The 15,938-nt window shown below is 45.3% G+C and overlaps 2 protein-coding genes across 2 annotated transcripts; one reads left to right on the forward strand and one right to left on the reverse strand.

Moving 5' to 3' along the window:
• The first annotated feature begins 1,651 nt into the window (after positions 1–1,651).
• tmem39a (transmembrane protein 39A) lies at positions 1,652–10,361 on the forward strand. Its single transcript, XM_028955251.1, has 9 exons — positions 1,652–1,866; positions 2,689–2,881; positions 4,877–5,099; positions 5,201–5,284; positions 5,402–5,556; positions 5,730–6,063; positions 7,352–7,539; positions 9,046–9,166; positions 9,369–10,361. Exons 2-9 carry the CDS (start codon positions 2,769–2,771, stop codon positions 9,606–9,608), a joined length of 1,458 nt encoding a protein of 485 aa, XP_028811084.1. The 5' UTR covers positions 1,652–1,866; positions 2,689–2,768; the 3' UTR covers positions 9,609–10,361.
• Positions 10,362–10,956: 595 nt separating this feature from the next.
• Positions 10,957–15,402, reverse strand: LOC114765164 (serine protease 23-like). The gene is made up of 2 exons (XM_028955252.1): positions 15,171–15,402; positions 10,957–12,864 (listed from the first exon to the last, which is right to left on the reverse strand). Exon 2 carries the CDS (start codon positions 12,850–12,852, stop codon positions 11,725–11,727), a length of 1,128 nt encoding a protein of 375 aa, XP_028811085.1. The 5' UTR covers positions 12,853–12,864; positions 15,171–15,402; the 3' UTR covers positions 10,957–11,724.
• Between the last annotated feature and the right edge of the window lie 536 nt (positions 15,403–15,938).

A 15,938-nucleotide genomic window follows, 5' to 3' on the forward strand; every position in this document is an offset into this window, starting at 1 on the left:
GAAGGATGAATGAATGTGTCCTCTGCTTTTAACCATCACCCTTGGCGAGCATGACAGGCGCCCGGGGAGCAGTGTGAGGGGACGTTGCTTTGCTCATAGGCACCTTGGCGGTTCGTGATTCTAATTATGTGGCCGCTTCCTTAACTGCTAGGCCACCACTGCCCCTTATTTCTAAGCAGATCGCGTGAGACTTATTTTATCATCTTTACTAAGTAAGGCACTCAGAATGAACATGAATAAAAATGTTTGAATGTTCAATGTGAACTACAAACTATAAAACAAAGAGAAAAAAAAACAATCATTTGAAGTCTGGCCATGTAGTCCTGCCACATGGAAAGCTGATGGAACTCCAGAAAGCAGTTCCTCTCAAGTTGGAAGCAGAGGCCTACAGTGCACTGCTGACACTTGCAATTAGATCTTCTCTTGCACACAGTGCACTTTTCTTTATTTTATGCAGCATTTGTATTTTCACACAAGACTTCCTCGTCACGTTTGAAATAAAAGCACGGAAAGAAAAAAACGCGAAATACATACAGCAAACAGTAAAAACAGTCAAACAAAAAAAAAAAAAAACTAAAATATCTATTCTGCAGACGTCCGGGAGCCAACCTTTGTATTCCCGGGGCTACCGAGGAGCCGTGGACTACCGTAATAACGCTTATATCCCTGGAAAACGCTGCTTTCTCTGCTTTCACAAAGCGTGGAAGTTTTTCATTTGCGTAAACGGTTTCAGAGTTACGGTAATTTAAGCATCCCTCCGTTCAATTTCATGTGCAGTAAAGATAATTATTTCTGAGCGTGAGAAATGCCACGTGTGAACTCGTTGAAATGCGTGAGACTTGAGGGCCCTGGATGGCGATGTGGAGTACAGTGTTTACTCTGTGCGTCCCCACGTGTTACGTCGTGCATCGATGGGCTGTAAAGGCACGTGACAGAACGTGTGTGCGCAGAGATGAAAACAGAGACCTGCACCTTGTCGTGCTAATTAAATAAAATGGTGATAAAAAATTAGTGGGATTTTTTTTATTTCGTACAGAGGGTAAAATTATGGTACAAACACGATAATTGTGGCGCGTCTAGCAACACTGCCCTCTGCTGCCAGTAAAGTCTCTGCCTCAGCAACTGGTTGGGCCGTTTTCCACGTTGCCAGAGCTTGTCAGCAATCTGCAATTATAAGCGAAGCACAATTTCTATATAACTAGGACCGCAAAAGCACATAGGCATTCCCCTAACCTTTACTCCACACGATCCTGTTGGATCCGGTTACCTCAATAATGCGCAAATATTGCTTCCAAATCATTCCAGAATTGTCATTTGTGTATTAACTTGAATATTTTTTGTGTTTTGTTTACTTTTTAAAAACGTAATGGCATTTTTATGTATAAAAACTTAAAATACGTTTTAAAAACAACATCTGTGACTGGTTAAACTCACGAACTTCCATTGAGACAAAGTTCCGCTTGTACAAGGCGGACCTGGCAACCTCGGGGCCGCGGCGCAGCGTTGGCTGGTAACGAGCCACTCAGTGCGGGTCCTGTACGCGGAAACGGTCGCGCGTCTGATGACGTCACGCCGGAGGAGGTGCACGTTTGCCACGTCGGTCCGTGTAAAAGCCACCGCGCTGTGGCTCCGCTAGCAGGCAACTTTTCAAAAAAAAAAAAAAAAAAAAAAAAGAAAAACTTCCACGTCTCGGGTCGGCGCGGCGCGCCAGCGGCGGAGCTCCGGCGACGCGCGGTCCCCCCCCCTCGTCACTTCGTCGCCCGTGCATAGACGACAAAGCGAATGTTCGCCCCCCGACTCCGTTTCCCGGTCAGCCCACGATTGACTGATGTCTCCGCGTCCACGCCGTCCGCTCGCTGTTGATGTGTGAGTACGGCGCCGCTCGGCTACGCGTGTGTCAACCGCGGCGGTTTTAATCGTCCGTCCGCAACCCCCGACATCTGCAGCGTGCGTGGATCGAACCCGCAGCCCAGGTCGAACCTGCCACCACACGTGTTTTAAACTGCTTTTTTTGCATTGCTAGCGCTTGCAGCTAACTTGGCTAGCAAGAGTTGCATGTGGTGCTTTTTGTGTTAGCCGTACAAGAAGTAGAATTCCGAAAATTGCGTTTAATTTTTTTTACGTGTGTGGAATTATTATTATTATTTTATTTTTTTGCACTATGGAAGCGAGGGGACAGTTGTGATGTGGGAGGCGGTTCCGCATTTGCGCTTTGTCGCTTGTCCCGAGCAGGTAGAGGAAAGGAGATGCTTGTCCACAACAAACGTGGCCTTCTGACCTCTGACCCCCTGCTTATTGTTTTTGGGAGGTGGCGCAGCTCCACTTTCAGTACGCACATATCGTTTTTATTTATTTATTTCTGACTGGGGGGGTCTTCTTGACCTTCTCTGTCCCCACTTGTCACGGCGTGTAGGTGTGACCAGTCGCAAACTTTTTTTTTTTCTATTGTGTCAGCAAATTCTGGGATGACACGTGTGCACGAACAGTGGCCGTTGTATTGCCTAATACGTTGCTGGCGGTGTCGTTTTACACACAGTGCACATATTGTGCATGCATGCTTTGCTTTGTTAATCTGCACAGCGTGTGCGTGTGCATGCCGCGCCCCTTTTCTTGTACTCATTGCTCACCACATTATCGTGCTTTGTACTTCATTTTTGTCATTTTTCTGCGTGTTTCCCCCTCTCTCAGTGGTGTGTGTGCGTTCGGCCAGGCCGTGAGAGCGTCGCTGGGAGCCGCTGGGGTCTTGCAGGTTTCCGTGGGTACCGGCCATGCCTGGGGGGCGCAGGGGTCCGAGTAGACAGCAGCTGAGTCGCTCAGCACTGCCCTCCCTGCAGACGCTGGTGGGCGGCGGCCTCAGCAACGGCGCCGGCTTCAGGAACAGGTAAGGAAAATGAACGCCGCTTCCCTTGGCCAGGTAGCTAGTCCCCCAACCCGGGAAGGGCTGCCGCAGATAACGTTCTGCACAGATCGACTCTGATGCCATGTTCTGACGGCCGCGGTGACTCAGTTCGCCGTCTGCGCGCCTGCTGTTAGGCCCCGTGCGTGCGCCAAGACACATGCCGTGTTATAATAACACTCGCAGGCCGTTTTGCAAACCTCCCGGCATTAGCAGAGCGTGTGCACAAGCAAGTCGATCTCCTTTTCCCCGTGAAGCTTACACCCTACAGCTTATCAAAGGCTTTGAACCCGCTGACCCCTCTATAGGGCATTTTATCTGGAAGCCATGCTCACTGGGATGCCCTCCCAGGCCCGAGCAGCAGTCCAGCAGCAGAGCGTTTAATCAGCTGTGAAGCTTTTGTTCTTCGAGGCGCGTTTGTCGGTTTGATCAGAGCTGCGATCGGCTCAGAAGTCACGGGTGTCTGGGTGACGGTGTGTGAGACGGTGGGCTTGTTTGCTTTACGGGAAATATTTCCCCAGAGGGAAGAGCTTTGAGCCGAGTAGATCAAGAACATTCCTATTTTTCATGCGCCCCCCCCCCACACACACACACACACACACACACACACACACACACACACGCACGCATGCACACACACACACACACACAATAATTGTAATACTGGGACAGTGAGAGAATTATGCACCGCACACTTGTTCATTCTTGTGCAGTTTTATGCATGCACAGTATCCTATCGCTCCTAAAAGCACGTTCAGTGTGACCCTGTATCATACAAGCTTCAGTGGCTGCTAATTGTGATCTTTCTGTAAAAGCTGATAAGATAAGAAAGGCAAATGTCCAATCAAATAAGAGTGAACAGTACATATCATTGATGGTTTTATTACAAAGCCACACACACACACACACACACACACACACACACACACACACACACACACACACACACACACACACACACACACACACACACACACACACACACATATATATATATATATATATATATATAGTGAGAGTGAGTGAGTCTTTTGTTCTGACTGCCAGCCCGGTTGCTTTTGTAGTGATGCTGCATGATTACTGTGCTGTGACGTGTGTAATTTTACAGACTATTCCTTAATTTAATGTCCTGTCAGATTTTTATGATGTCCAAAGTATCTCCTCCACTGTCTGTATTCCAAATGATGTCATGAGGTGGCGGTTTGTGGTTTTAGGTTTTTACTTCCTCCTGTTCAAAGGGGCTAAATGAATGTAACCATGCAGTTACTAAATATGCAGTATCTACCAAGGACAGAACTGACTCATCTCAGAATAATAAGGGGGTACTAAAAGGGGGTGTACTAGAATTTAGCCTATTTAGCCTAAAAAAAAATCCAGTTTTGCATCTGCCGGATCGCGGAAAATCTCAACAGACTACAACAACTTTCAACAGGCATTGAAGCGGGCAGCCTCTCCCCCGGCTACCTGAAGGACCCAATGAATACGTGACAGACACACTTTAAACACGGCAGCAGGCGAAAGTAGCTCCGGTGTTAATTCTGCAGCTCCAAGCTTGTTAGAAAATGTGAAAAATCAGGAGCTCTCTCTAGAAGTCATTTTTATTGCCACTGTCTGTGTTCTCTCCGCATTTTATAATTCTGTGTTGTTGTTTTTTTTTTTTTTTCATATTTTGCAGAATGAGAGCAGAGGAGTGCTTTTTTTGTTTCGCTTAAAAGCATTTATTTCATTAATTAGTTTCTTCATTCTTTTTTATTATTATTAATTTAGTTAAAATATATAATTGATTTCTTTATGTAGTATGTGTGTATAACTTTATAAAAAATTATCATAATTTTTTCCTTTCCCTGTAGAATCAACTACCATCCTTAGTATCGGTATCGAGTTTTCAATTTCAGTATCGTGTCATATAGTTAAAGTATGGTCACAGAATAAAGAATTTCAGTAAAAATATTTCCTAATTTATTTTGATCCTCTTGCAAGGAGCAGTAACTCCGTCGGATTGTCGGCCCCGCCCCTGACTGCCCTAATCACCCCGGAACCGGTGCGTCACTCAAAAATCCCAGAGCTCCCATTGGACAGCAGCTTGCTGTTTGAGTTCCTTCTCTTCCTCTACCTGTTGGTGGCGCTGTTCGTGCAGTACATCAACATCTACAGGACCGTGTGGTGGTACCCCTACAGCCAGCCGGCAGCCTCTACCTCACTGGTGTGTGTGTGTGTGCGCTCTCTCACTCACTCACTCTCTCGTTCGCTCACCCGTTCACTCACTTTTTTAACCTACAATACGTTGTTGCATGTGTTTTTCAGAACTTTTATTTGATGGACTATCACCTGGCCATCTTCATCACAGTAATGCTGGCCAGAAGACTGGTTTGGACCATTGTCTCCGAGGTGTGTCTGCATATAAATGTTTTGGGACCAGTTTGGAATCATTTCCACTCTCGCACGTAATAAAATTTATTTTCTGTGTGTGTGTGTGTGTGTGTGTGTGTGTGTGTGTGTGTGTAGGCCTCTCAGACCAGCCCATGCTCTCTGCTGCGGTACGTGTTTTTGATTGTGGGCAGGCTGAGTCTGCTGACGCTCTGTGGTTGGGTTCTGTGCTGGACCCTTGTCAACCTGTTCAAAAACCATTCAGTACTCAACCTGCTCTTCCTGGGCTACCCGTGAGTCTCTCTCTCTCTCTCTCTCTCTCTCACAGGTTAATAATCAACGTCAGTTCAAATATGCCAATGATTGTGGCCTTGACGGCAACATTTTCAAAACTAGCTGTGTTATGTTTGTGGTAGTAGCCGTTGTGGTGTATGGTCTATTGCTGATTATTATTTATCGACCTCAGGTTTGGCGTATACGTACCGCTGTGCTGCTTCCATCAGGAGGGTCGCAGGGTAGCGCCGGCTCCCGCCGACTACAGCTTCTCCGAGGGGGAGGGGTCAGACAGCGCCGCGCTCCTCCGGCCGCGGGACTTCCTCACGCTCCTGCGGGAGAATCTGCGGGAGCAGTTTCTTAGCCCCGCCCCCATCCCCGCCCACACCTGCCTGCCCTCACCGGAGCTCATCCGCAGTGAGGTGGCGGAACTGAAGAGCGACTTCAACCGGCGCATCAAAGAAGTGCTCTTTAACTCGCTCTTCAGCGCGTACTACGTGGCCTTTCTGCCTCTCTGCTTTGTAAAGGTGAGTGTCATTTCTTTCACTTTGAAAAATTTCCTTTTTTTTTATCATCTACCCTCCCCCACCACAGTCATACTGTTTTATGTCAGTTTGGGCAATTGCAGTGAACAAACTCCTTGTTCAGTTTTTTTTTTTTTGGCCTCTGATATGAACATGTTTTTTTTTTTTTTAAGTTTATATCATAGTGGTCATAGTGTCCCCTAATACTGTATCTGCAGTCTCTCTCTGAAATTCAGCCGTGGTGCAGAATTACCGCCACTTTAATCCAGTCCCACAATGAGATTTCCCCAGTACGCGCCGTTTCGGTGTCTGCAGCTTTAAATGCTAATGACTTGGAGAGAGGCCTATAGGAGTGAGCGGGCATTCACGGAAATTACGCTATCAACACCATTCACCGACCACAATGTTTGGCGCAGACAGGAAGTCGTGTCAGTGTCTTTGCAGGAAAAAAAAATTCTCGTGTGACAGAACAAAATATATTTGTATATTTTACGTCCAATTCACACGTTTGGAAGACCTGACTGTCAGTGGCGATGATGTTTTAGGGGAGGGGTGGGAAATTCTCTGGGCGGAAAAACCCTGAGACATGGGAGGTAACCTTCCCAACCCGACCGTCTGAGCTGCCGGTGTCTTCCTCTTATAAGTCGCTTTGGATAAAAGCATCTGCTAAGTAAAGTAAAGTAAAACTGCCGCTTTCTGAACAATGAAGCCAAAACACTCTTTACACAATCACATTTCTAACCACTGCAGGACTATAGACTCGTACAAATGTTAAATAATCTCACAAATGTTCAGTACAAATGTTAAATAATCTCACAAATGTTCATTACTATGCACCTTTTAACAATGCAGCATTGCTTTGGCCTAAAAATAGTTAGAATGGGTTACCTTCTCTTTTTTTTTTTTTTTTTTTTTTTTAAACTCGTGCAAAAGGATTTTTATTCCTGATTTCCTGAGTTAATTTTTACTTCGGTTAGCTGCAGGCTTAGTTTCACGTTTGCAATACCTGCACAATATAATTGCTACATGTGCTCTGTCCTTTTACAAAAAAACCATGTGGTGCATTTTGCTAGTCTGTGGCTTTGTTGCAGAGACTGTTCTGCTTTTAGTTTACCACTTCAGAATTTCTCACAATGGTCAGCAGGTCTCTGCTCTGTGACTTGCACATCTGTTAATACAGCTGAATACTGAAAGTCAGTAAATGCTTGAATTTGTGTTGTTGTGTTATATCTGAATTGTAGATTAATGAATTATTTATTTACTTATTTATTTATTTTTGCACCCACCCCAGAGTACGCAGTACTACGACATGCGGTGGTCGTGTGAACACCTGATCATGGTGTGGATCAACGCGTTCGTGATGCTGATGAGTCAACTGCTTCCGCCCAGCTACTGTGACCTGCTGCACCGCTCCGCAGCACACCTAGGTCGATGGCAGCGCCTGGAGCACGGTTCCTATAGCAACGCCCCTCAACACATGTGAGTAGTGCAAAAGTGCACTTTTTTTATAGAGCAGTTCTCTCTTTTTTATTTTATTTTCTTAGCAGTCAATGGCTGTTCTCATACTGTTCTTAGTGTTTATTTGTCATCATGTTCTAACATTTGGATATCAGATGTTTAGTATTCAGTGTTCTCCTATACTGACAAATCCAGTCGATCAAACTCATCTCTGAGTAATAACTGCAGTCCAGAAAAAATATGTTTTGGGAAATACAATTCATTAAAAAGAATAAAAGGTGGGCTACTGTTTGGGGACCAAAGGTACATATCAATAAAGAATCAGTTTGTGGCTCTTATTCATGCTCTTATTTTCCTGCAGTAGTTTCCAAAAAGCATATGATCTTTTATAATGCATGTGATAACATATTATAAGTAATGCTGGACAATTTGGGGGATATTTCGATATTCAAAGTCTTATTTCGATTACTGAGATCGATATGTGATATGATAAATGGTACCTGCTTACCCAGTAGGGCTGCGCAATTTGGGGAAAAAGGCATATTGCAATTATTGAAATCAATATTGCGATATGCGATTGCGATATGATAAAGGACACTTGCTTGTATATCAATGAAAAGTCACATACAAATTACTAATAGTGAAATGTTTCATTTCAAAGTGAAACATACAAACTACTTATAACAACTTGAAATGCCCAGTGCTTTCAAAATACAATATTCTACTAAATTAAATAATTACAAAAAACGACAAACCCATGTAAGGCTAAACAACTGTTTTGATTATATTTGGCCATTATAAAATCCCTTATTATAGTTCTTACGTTTATAGTTCTTACGCCCCAAGCAGCACAAGAGTGAGGCATTTTTATGCACTTCTCTCCATAGACATGTATATGCTTCATTCAACAGCAGAGCCTATCGCAATATGGCGGCGACGTTGACGTACGTGTACTCATATGTCTATGTGAGTCACGAATCTGAGGTCTCCATTGAACCGAATCAAAAGTCATGTGACGAACACGTCACATTTAAATCGCAGCCTTCTGCGTTCATGTAATCGCACAGACTGACATTGCGATTAGAATAATCGTGCAGCACTATTACCCAGCAATGAAAACGAAACTAAAATGACTAAATCTTTATATTACTGCAAATGTTATTTTCCCAATACTTCATTTGTTCACCACCTTCTACGGAGGAACAGGAGTTAGCTCCAGAGTTTTATCTATGTTGTATATGCAGTGTTCCCGACTGCAGTCTTCGCCCCCAGAGCAACAAGTCTCCTGCGTAATCAGGCCTTAAAAGTTTGCCTTTAGTCTGACCTGACAAGTAAAGCTTTTTAAAAGTCCAGGTTTTTAGCGCTAGACTCTGTGGAGGAAAATGAACGGGTTTGAAACATAATGAGCAGGATTTAATATAATCCATTTTATAAAGGCTGTAACATAACAAAATATGGAAAGTTGTGCACTTTTCAGATGCAAGTGACCTTTGCTTTATTAAATGCTCTCTATTCGCATTTTTGCAGGTGGTCCGAGAACACCATCTGGCCGCAGGGGGTCCTGGTGCGGCACAGCCGATGCCTTTATAAGGCAGTGGGACCCTACAATGTAGCACTGCCCTCAGATGTGTCTCACGCCAGGTTTTATGTGAGTACAAACGTGTCCTCATGGGGTGAATGAGCCGGTCGGGGGTCTTGTGCATGTTTGCAGGCATAACCACGCTTTAGATCTTCACGTGTAACCTGCAGTGTGTTTCTATGAGGTATCTAATACCTCTGGCCTGGTGCACTTTCTGTTTTTCTCCTTTGGCTTATGTGAGGTCTTAATGTGTCTCTTTTTCTCACTACAGTTTCTATTTCATAAACCATTGCGGATCCTGAACCTGTTAATTGGGATCGAGTCCAGTGTGGTTCTGTACCAGCTGTATTCCCTGCTTCGCTCCGAGCGCTGGAACCACACGCTCTCACTCGGCCTCATCCTCTTCTGCAACTACTACGTCCTTTTCAAACTGCTACGGGACCGCATCGTCCTGGGCAAAGCCTACTCCTATCCCCTCAGCAGCAACGGCCTGGGCCTGAAGTCCCAGTGAAGCCCCAAGTGGGGGCGCTGTTGCCTGGGCTGGACTCCTTTTCCCTGTGGCCTTCGTACATCAGCCGGTTAATGGATTCAGGATTCAGGGCACTGGGAGTACCCAGGAAAGGAATAAACTGTGAACTCATGTTTTGATACGGTTCTATTTTCATGCAAGGTTTATATCTATTTAAAAATATATATATTTTATTTTGTATACTGTTACAAAGAACACGGCCATTACGTCAGGAGTTCGTAATGCTGCCCCCCTTCTCCCCACGGCAAGCGTGAATGTGACTATTTGGGCCTCAGTGCTTTTAGCCCAGTGTCTCCCAAAATGACCAACTTCCCACCAAAGATGCTCTTAGGCTGTAAGACAGTGACGAGCAGGACTGAAGTTTAGTAGACCAATCAGATGACTGGGGGACGGAGACCCAGTCTGGCCCCCTCGCCTGCATTAACAAATGCTGTTCGGAAGGTTGTTTTCTCCCCATCGCTGGATGTTTGTCACCTCTGCTGACTCCGCCTTTATTTCCTCCTTGTTTTGTTGGCCTTTTTAAAAGTTCCCCTCACATAGCGCTGTATCTTCAGTTTTTCCACCCACGCAACTCCGTGCCAAAAGTCCAGGTTACTGAGCAGGAGCCCCCAGCGCCACGTCTTCGGCTCCCCTAGTGGTGGAGGTTCTGACTGGTGATCTGTCGATGAACAGCCTTCAGTATTTGATACCAGACAGCATTGTTCCATTTGCCATTAAACTCCAATAAACCGCTGAAATGCCTTTGTGTGTGTGTGTGTGTGTGTGTGTGTGTGTGTATGTACAACTGATTTTCTTAGTTTACTGTTTGTAAAATCAAACATTATATTTTGTAATGTGTACATGCAAGTGAGTTACACTGTGAAAAATGCAGAAGTTGGAAAAACTTAATGTACAATCAGTTGTGAAGCGTTAGAGAAAACTTTGACGCTTCGCAGCCGGTTGCCCTAATTTTTTCTTTTTTTATTCTGCCGTGTATTTGTATATACTTTAAAAAAGTGAAACCTTAGACACTTAAGACCCAAACAATTGCTGTCTACAAATTAAGATGCTTTGGCACACTGGGTACTTTTTTTTTTTTATTTTATTTTTTATTTTAATATTTGTACTACTATAATCTGGCATTCTGGAAGTGGCAATTTAGCCAAAATCATCAGCATATAGCAGTGCATTTTTCACCGAATTGTAAAGAATGAGCCATTTTTGAAGTTTACCTTTAAGAATCAAAGTATAAAATAAGTGTTGATACAGCCAAGTCATTTTATAATTATCCTGCTATTAGTCAATCCTCATCTCTTTTAAGATTTAGAAGAAGATGATACGTAGTCACACAACACTTAAGAGGTTTTCTTTTATTTCAAAGCATTCTAAAGTTTGCACGTTAGGGTCATTTATTACCCTAAGAATTCACTTTTTGTGTTCAATGCCAGAAAGGTGAATTTCAAAGTGCTGGGGCATTGGGGGCGTTGCTCTTCTGCATGCAGATGTAGTCCTCATGAGGGCGATCTTTCCCCAAACAAAGTGTCAGGCTCACATGCAACATGTCTTTCAGTAGAACCTTTGGCAATGTTTCTGAAACTTGAAAAAGCACCTTTTGGTTAAGTATTGAAAGAAAATTAGTTTAAAGCATAAAAAAATTCAACGCATGCATATGTGCCAACCAAACACGTCAGTGATATCGAAAGGGGAAATGTAGTCGACCACCAAGCGTTTAAATTACAGCTTCAGCTTTCTGTTTCTGAACTAAATGGACAGTCCTAAATGAGATGCTGTATCTTGCACGAGGCGAAATTATTCTCCTCACAGTTAAATAGGCTCGAGCCACAACTCTCGTTCCTTCTACGACATCTCAGTTACACGGTTGCTCAACAGCATAATGTGACTTGTTAGTGTGCATGGTCTCTCGATATGTTTCTGATGCATATCTGTTAGCCTTTCTCTGATATGGATAAAACGCTGATATATTTTCCGGATCCTACACATTTGAAGTACGTTTTTTAAAGTAGAGTATGTGCACATATATAAAATCTCAGTGTGGGTCAGAATCCTCGCAGGAAACGTCCAAACGTAACCATGTGCACCAGATCGATGATGGACCTCCTCATCCTTCCCTGCAGTCCACATAGTTGCCTTTGATCCAGTAGCAGATCTGTGCGAACTTCAGTGGCGTGACACGCACTGCCACGTTAAAATCCTGGTGGGTGCCATTGCGGTCCACCCACTGGTGGCCCGAGAAGACGCCAATCACTTTCCTCTCCCAGCGCCTCCGCCGGCGGTCCCACATGCGGACGTAGACCCCCGACCCGCTCGCCCCAGGCTGGGCGTCGCAGTGCTGGTAGAGCAGGTCGTAGGTCTCTTCCCCGGCCTTGCAGAAACGGTAGACCAGCCGACCCGAGCGGTCGTTGTCGAAGCCGGAGAACTGGACCCGTCGCCCGGGCAGCTGCTTGGCGCCGGGGCTCACCCCCAGCTTCAGGTGGCGTCGTTGGTGGGCCTTCTTGAGTTCGAGCAGGGCGTAATCGTAGTCCATGCCGATGTCATTGGCGTTGCCTTTGATCCAGCCCTTGGGCACATGCGTCCGCTTCGCACGGATCCACTGGAACTTCATTTTGTCATTCTTCGGTGAACTGGATGTGGAATTGGTGGCTGCAGAGGACGACTCTCGTTGATATGGTTTCAGGAAGCCCACCCTCAAGCGCTGGGCACCTTTTACATAATTCTTGCCATCGTGGACGCAGTGGGCCGCTGTTAGAACGTGCCGATCGCCCACCAGTGTTCCCGAGCAACCCGTGGATAACTTCACTGCTGCCGAGAATGGGTAGTTTAATAGGAAGTCCTTCCCTACAATGCTGAACCGGCTGTCGTGGCCAAAGATCTGCCGCTTCGTGCGGGTGTGGGTGGCAGCAGAGGTGCCCTGGGGCTGCAGCGTGACTTGGTTGAAGCCGTAGATGCCCACAGCCGTCTCAGTTAAATGGCCATTAGCATGGAGTGTCTCGTACGACAGGAAGTGGCGAAGGTCCCAATAGGATGGGACAGGGGCCTGCTTGTGGCACTCCGGGCCACAGGAGGAAGTGACGTTGAGCCGGGCCTTTGACAGGAAATGGGGTGCAGGTCCATCCTTGATCTCCTGGGGCAGCACCACTGGGAGACGCTGCAGGGGCCACTGGGGCTTCAGAGAACATCCAGGTGTCACCCCCAGCAGCAGCAGAAGGAAGGTGTGGTAGAAGGCCATGGCTGAGGTACTCTGGGAACAGAAGAAGATGCATTAATACCTCATCTTGAGAAATTGTTGTTTTAAAAAAAAAAAAAATTTTTAACAGCACCATGAGACAAGGAGAATGTCACCTTCAGAGGACATTGTCTAGGAAGGTTACAGGTTACCTCCAGCTGTTCAAAATGTCCTCAGGCAACATTTGCTTTGCAGCAACACCCACAACTGCAGTGAATTATTGGATAAATTGCACAGCCATGCTTTTATCAGATGACTGGTTCTTGACTCAAGAAAAGAAGAAAATCTTTGGGCCGTATTTGATGGAGCCTCCAGATCGGGGCAGTTATGTTGGGACACCTATAACACATCCACAGTCTCAGAAGAAACAAGTTAATAAACTGTTAAACTCACTTAATCAACTGATCTTATTTCAAGATGTTTGAGATCAACATGAAGAGTCTATGAAGTTGAGGCCAAATAATATATCATGTCTGAAGCAGAACTTTAAGTTCTCGATCAGTTCATGTTCGGAGAGTGCACACACACTCTAGCACTTAAATACTTCCTAGCATGTTCTATTCTTGACAAGTTAGGCCTTATCAGGGCTCTTAGTTTTTAACTCAAAATCTGGTGTCTTCCTCTTGTAAGTTACTTTGGATAAAAGCGTCTGCCAAGTAAAGTAAAGTAAAGTAAAGAGTGGTGTACAGATTCAAGACAGATTCAAGACTGATTAAGCTTAAAGTGAAGTGATTGTCACATGTTATACACAGCAGCACAGCACACGTTGCACACAGTGAAATTTGTCCTCCGCATTTATCCCAACACCCTGAGTGAGCAGTGGGCAGCCATGACAGGCACCCGGGGAGCAGTGTGTGGGGACGGTGCTTTGCTCAGTGGCACCTTGGCGGATCGGGATTTGAACCGGCAACCTTCTGATTACAGGGCCACTAGGCCACCACTGCCCCAGATTAACACCTTTTATGCATGAGACAGCCAGAGCTCCTTCTGATGATGTGAGCGGGTCGCAGAGTCTGGGAAAATGCTGCTCTTGGTTATTTTTAGCCAGTAGACATGCAAAGGACACCAGGGACCAAGAGACTTGCTTAAGGAATGTCAATCTGTGATGGAATTTATTCAGTTATATATTAGCCGTTGCGAGGGGAGGGGGAGAATGCACTCCGTGGCAAAGGTCGAAGGCGGTGGACCGGGTGTCCTGCACAACTGGGAGGCTCCGAAAGAGTCAGAGGGCCGATCATTTCCATTTCCTCTGATATACTACCCAGAATGTCCGGATATTAAAGAGCCATAAACATCCATACAACTGGACATTTTTACTTGTTGATTCTCATTAAACCAGCAAGTTGAAAACATTCACGGTCAAAAACAAGTGTACCTGTTGGAGTCTTGGGTAGCAGACTTTATGAAATCTTGCTGTAACAGGTATAGTTGCCTTTTTAATGCGAAACGGCCATTCTGGCTCAAGTCAACCAATATTCGGTATCGCCCACACCCGACCATCTCAGCACTTGTTGTGGGTCTGAAGAAGCAGCCCACAGCTCACATGGATTAGGAGTTGCTCTGGTCTCTCTGAAGGCGTGCTCAACAGGCCACCAAATGTGAGGAATGGTTCGGTTGTGAGATGATCCAGCATTTGATGAGCCATTTGTTCTCGAGTTCACAAAGAAGGAACTGAATGGTTTTCTGCAGTCATTGCTTGATTTAATGAGTACAAATCCAAGATAAAAAAATTAACAATAACGTATTTCTGACTTTTCACAATACAAAAAGAATGAATAATTCATAAATTGACATGACACAGGACGCATTTAAGAAAATAAAATGTGTCTTGTGTCAAATGAATTTATGAATTATTCATTCTTTTTGTGAGCCAAACCAGGCCTAATTACGCCAACCCCTTTAACAAATTGCTCTTGCTGTTCTTGGCGTAGAGCTTCACACCCATCAGACTTTTAAATGAAATCCAGGGCAGCAAAGAGTTCTTCATTTTTTTTCCTGGAGGGAGAACCCCTGAGACATTATTTAAAATCGCGGGGGAAACGCGAGGAGACGCTCCGCTATCCAGATTAATGCTGCGCAATTACGCGCCGCGGGGAAGGGTGTGAACCGAATTAAATAAAAAAAAATCTCCCTGACGCGCTTTTCACACAGAAATAGAAATCAGAGAACGTCTGTCAACACTTGTACAGAGCCATTACGGAACTTCAATTCATTACATAAATTCGGCGATAGTGCGGTGCCCAGACTGGTTATATAAGTGTTAGACAAGACCAATTTTAAAAAGGTCTAAAAGGTCTGGATAAGATTTACGAGCAGCTCACCGGCAGTCGGCTTTCTGTTCTCGGTCAGGTGTCCTGTCGGTAAAAGTTTAGGAAAGTGTCCCCCCTCCTTCGTTGGAGGCGGCGAAGCTGCGCTCCGGACGCGCGTCCATGGATCCCGCAGTTGCCAGGTTCGGTTCAGCTCCTCATCTTCTCTCCTGTTTGCCTTCTTCTTCCTTTTCTTCCTCCCCTTCCCCTCGCGGAGATTTCTTCCTGCTCACATGACGCAGGAAGGATCCCGTCCCCTCGGTAACGCGCATGTGAAATGAGCCAGGTCCTGACGCAGCCCACGAATGGCCCTTAATGCCCTTCAGTATCTCAGAGCGGCCCTGCTACAAATATTGAGCATATTTCCTGTTGCATTACATTTACATTTACATTTACATTTGCAGCATTTATCAGACGCCCTTATCCAGAGCGACTTACAATCAGTAGTTACAGGGACAGTCCCCCCCCCCTGGAGCAACTCAGGGTTAAGTTTCTTGCACAGGGACACAATGGAGGTAAGTGGGATTTGAACCTGGGTCTCCTGGTTCATAGGCGAGTGTGTTACCCACTAGGGTACTACCACCCATTATGACGCCCTTTACTCCCCAATATTTAAAGCATATTACATGAACACTGGGGCTTTATGGTCCAGTAAATCGTAGCCCTCATAAAAGCTGTAGGTGCATCCAGACAGATCATAAATGAGGTCATGTTTCAAACTATATTGATGTCAGAATGTCACTTTTATCAATTTTTTAAGTGTCCACCCACCAGGTCCTCCTT

Source organism: Denticeps clupeoides, chromosome 15 (assembly GCF_900700375.1).
Source record: "Denticeps clupeoides chromosome 15, fDenClu1.1, whole genome shotgun sequence".
NCBI classification, from domain to species: domain Eukaryota; kingdom Metazoa; phylum Chordata; class Actinopteri; order Clupeiformes; family Denticipitidae; genus Denticeps; species Denticeps clupeoides.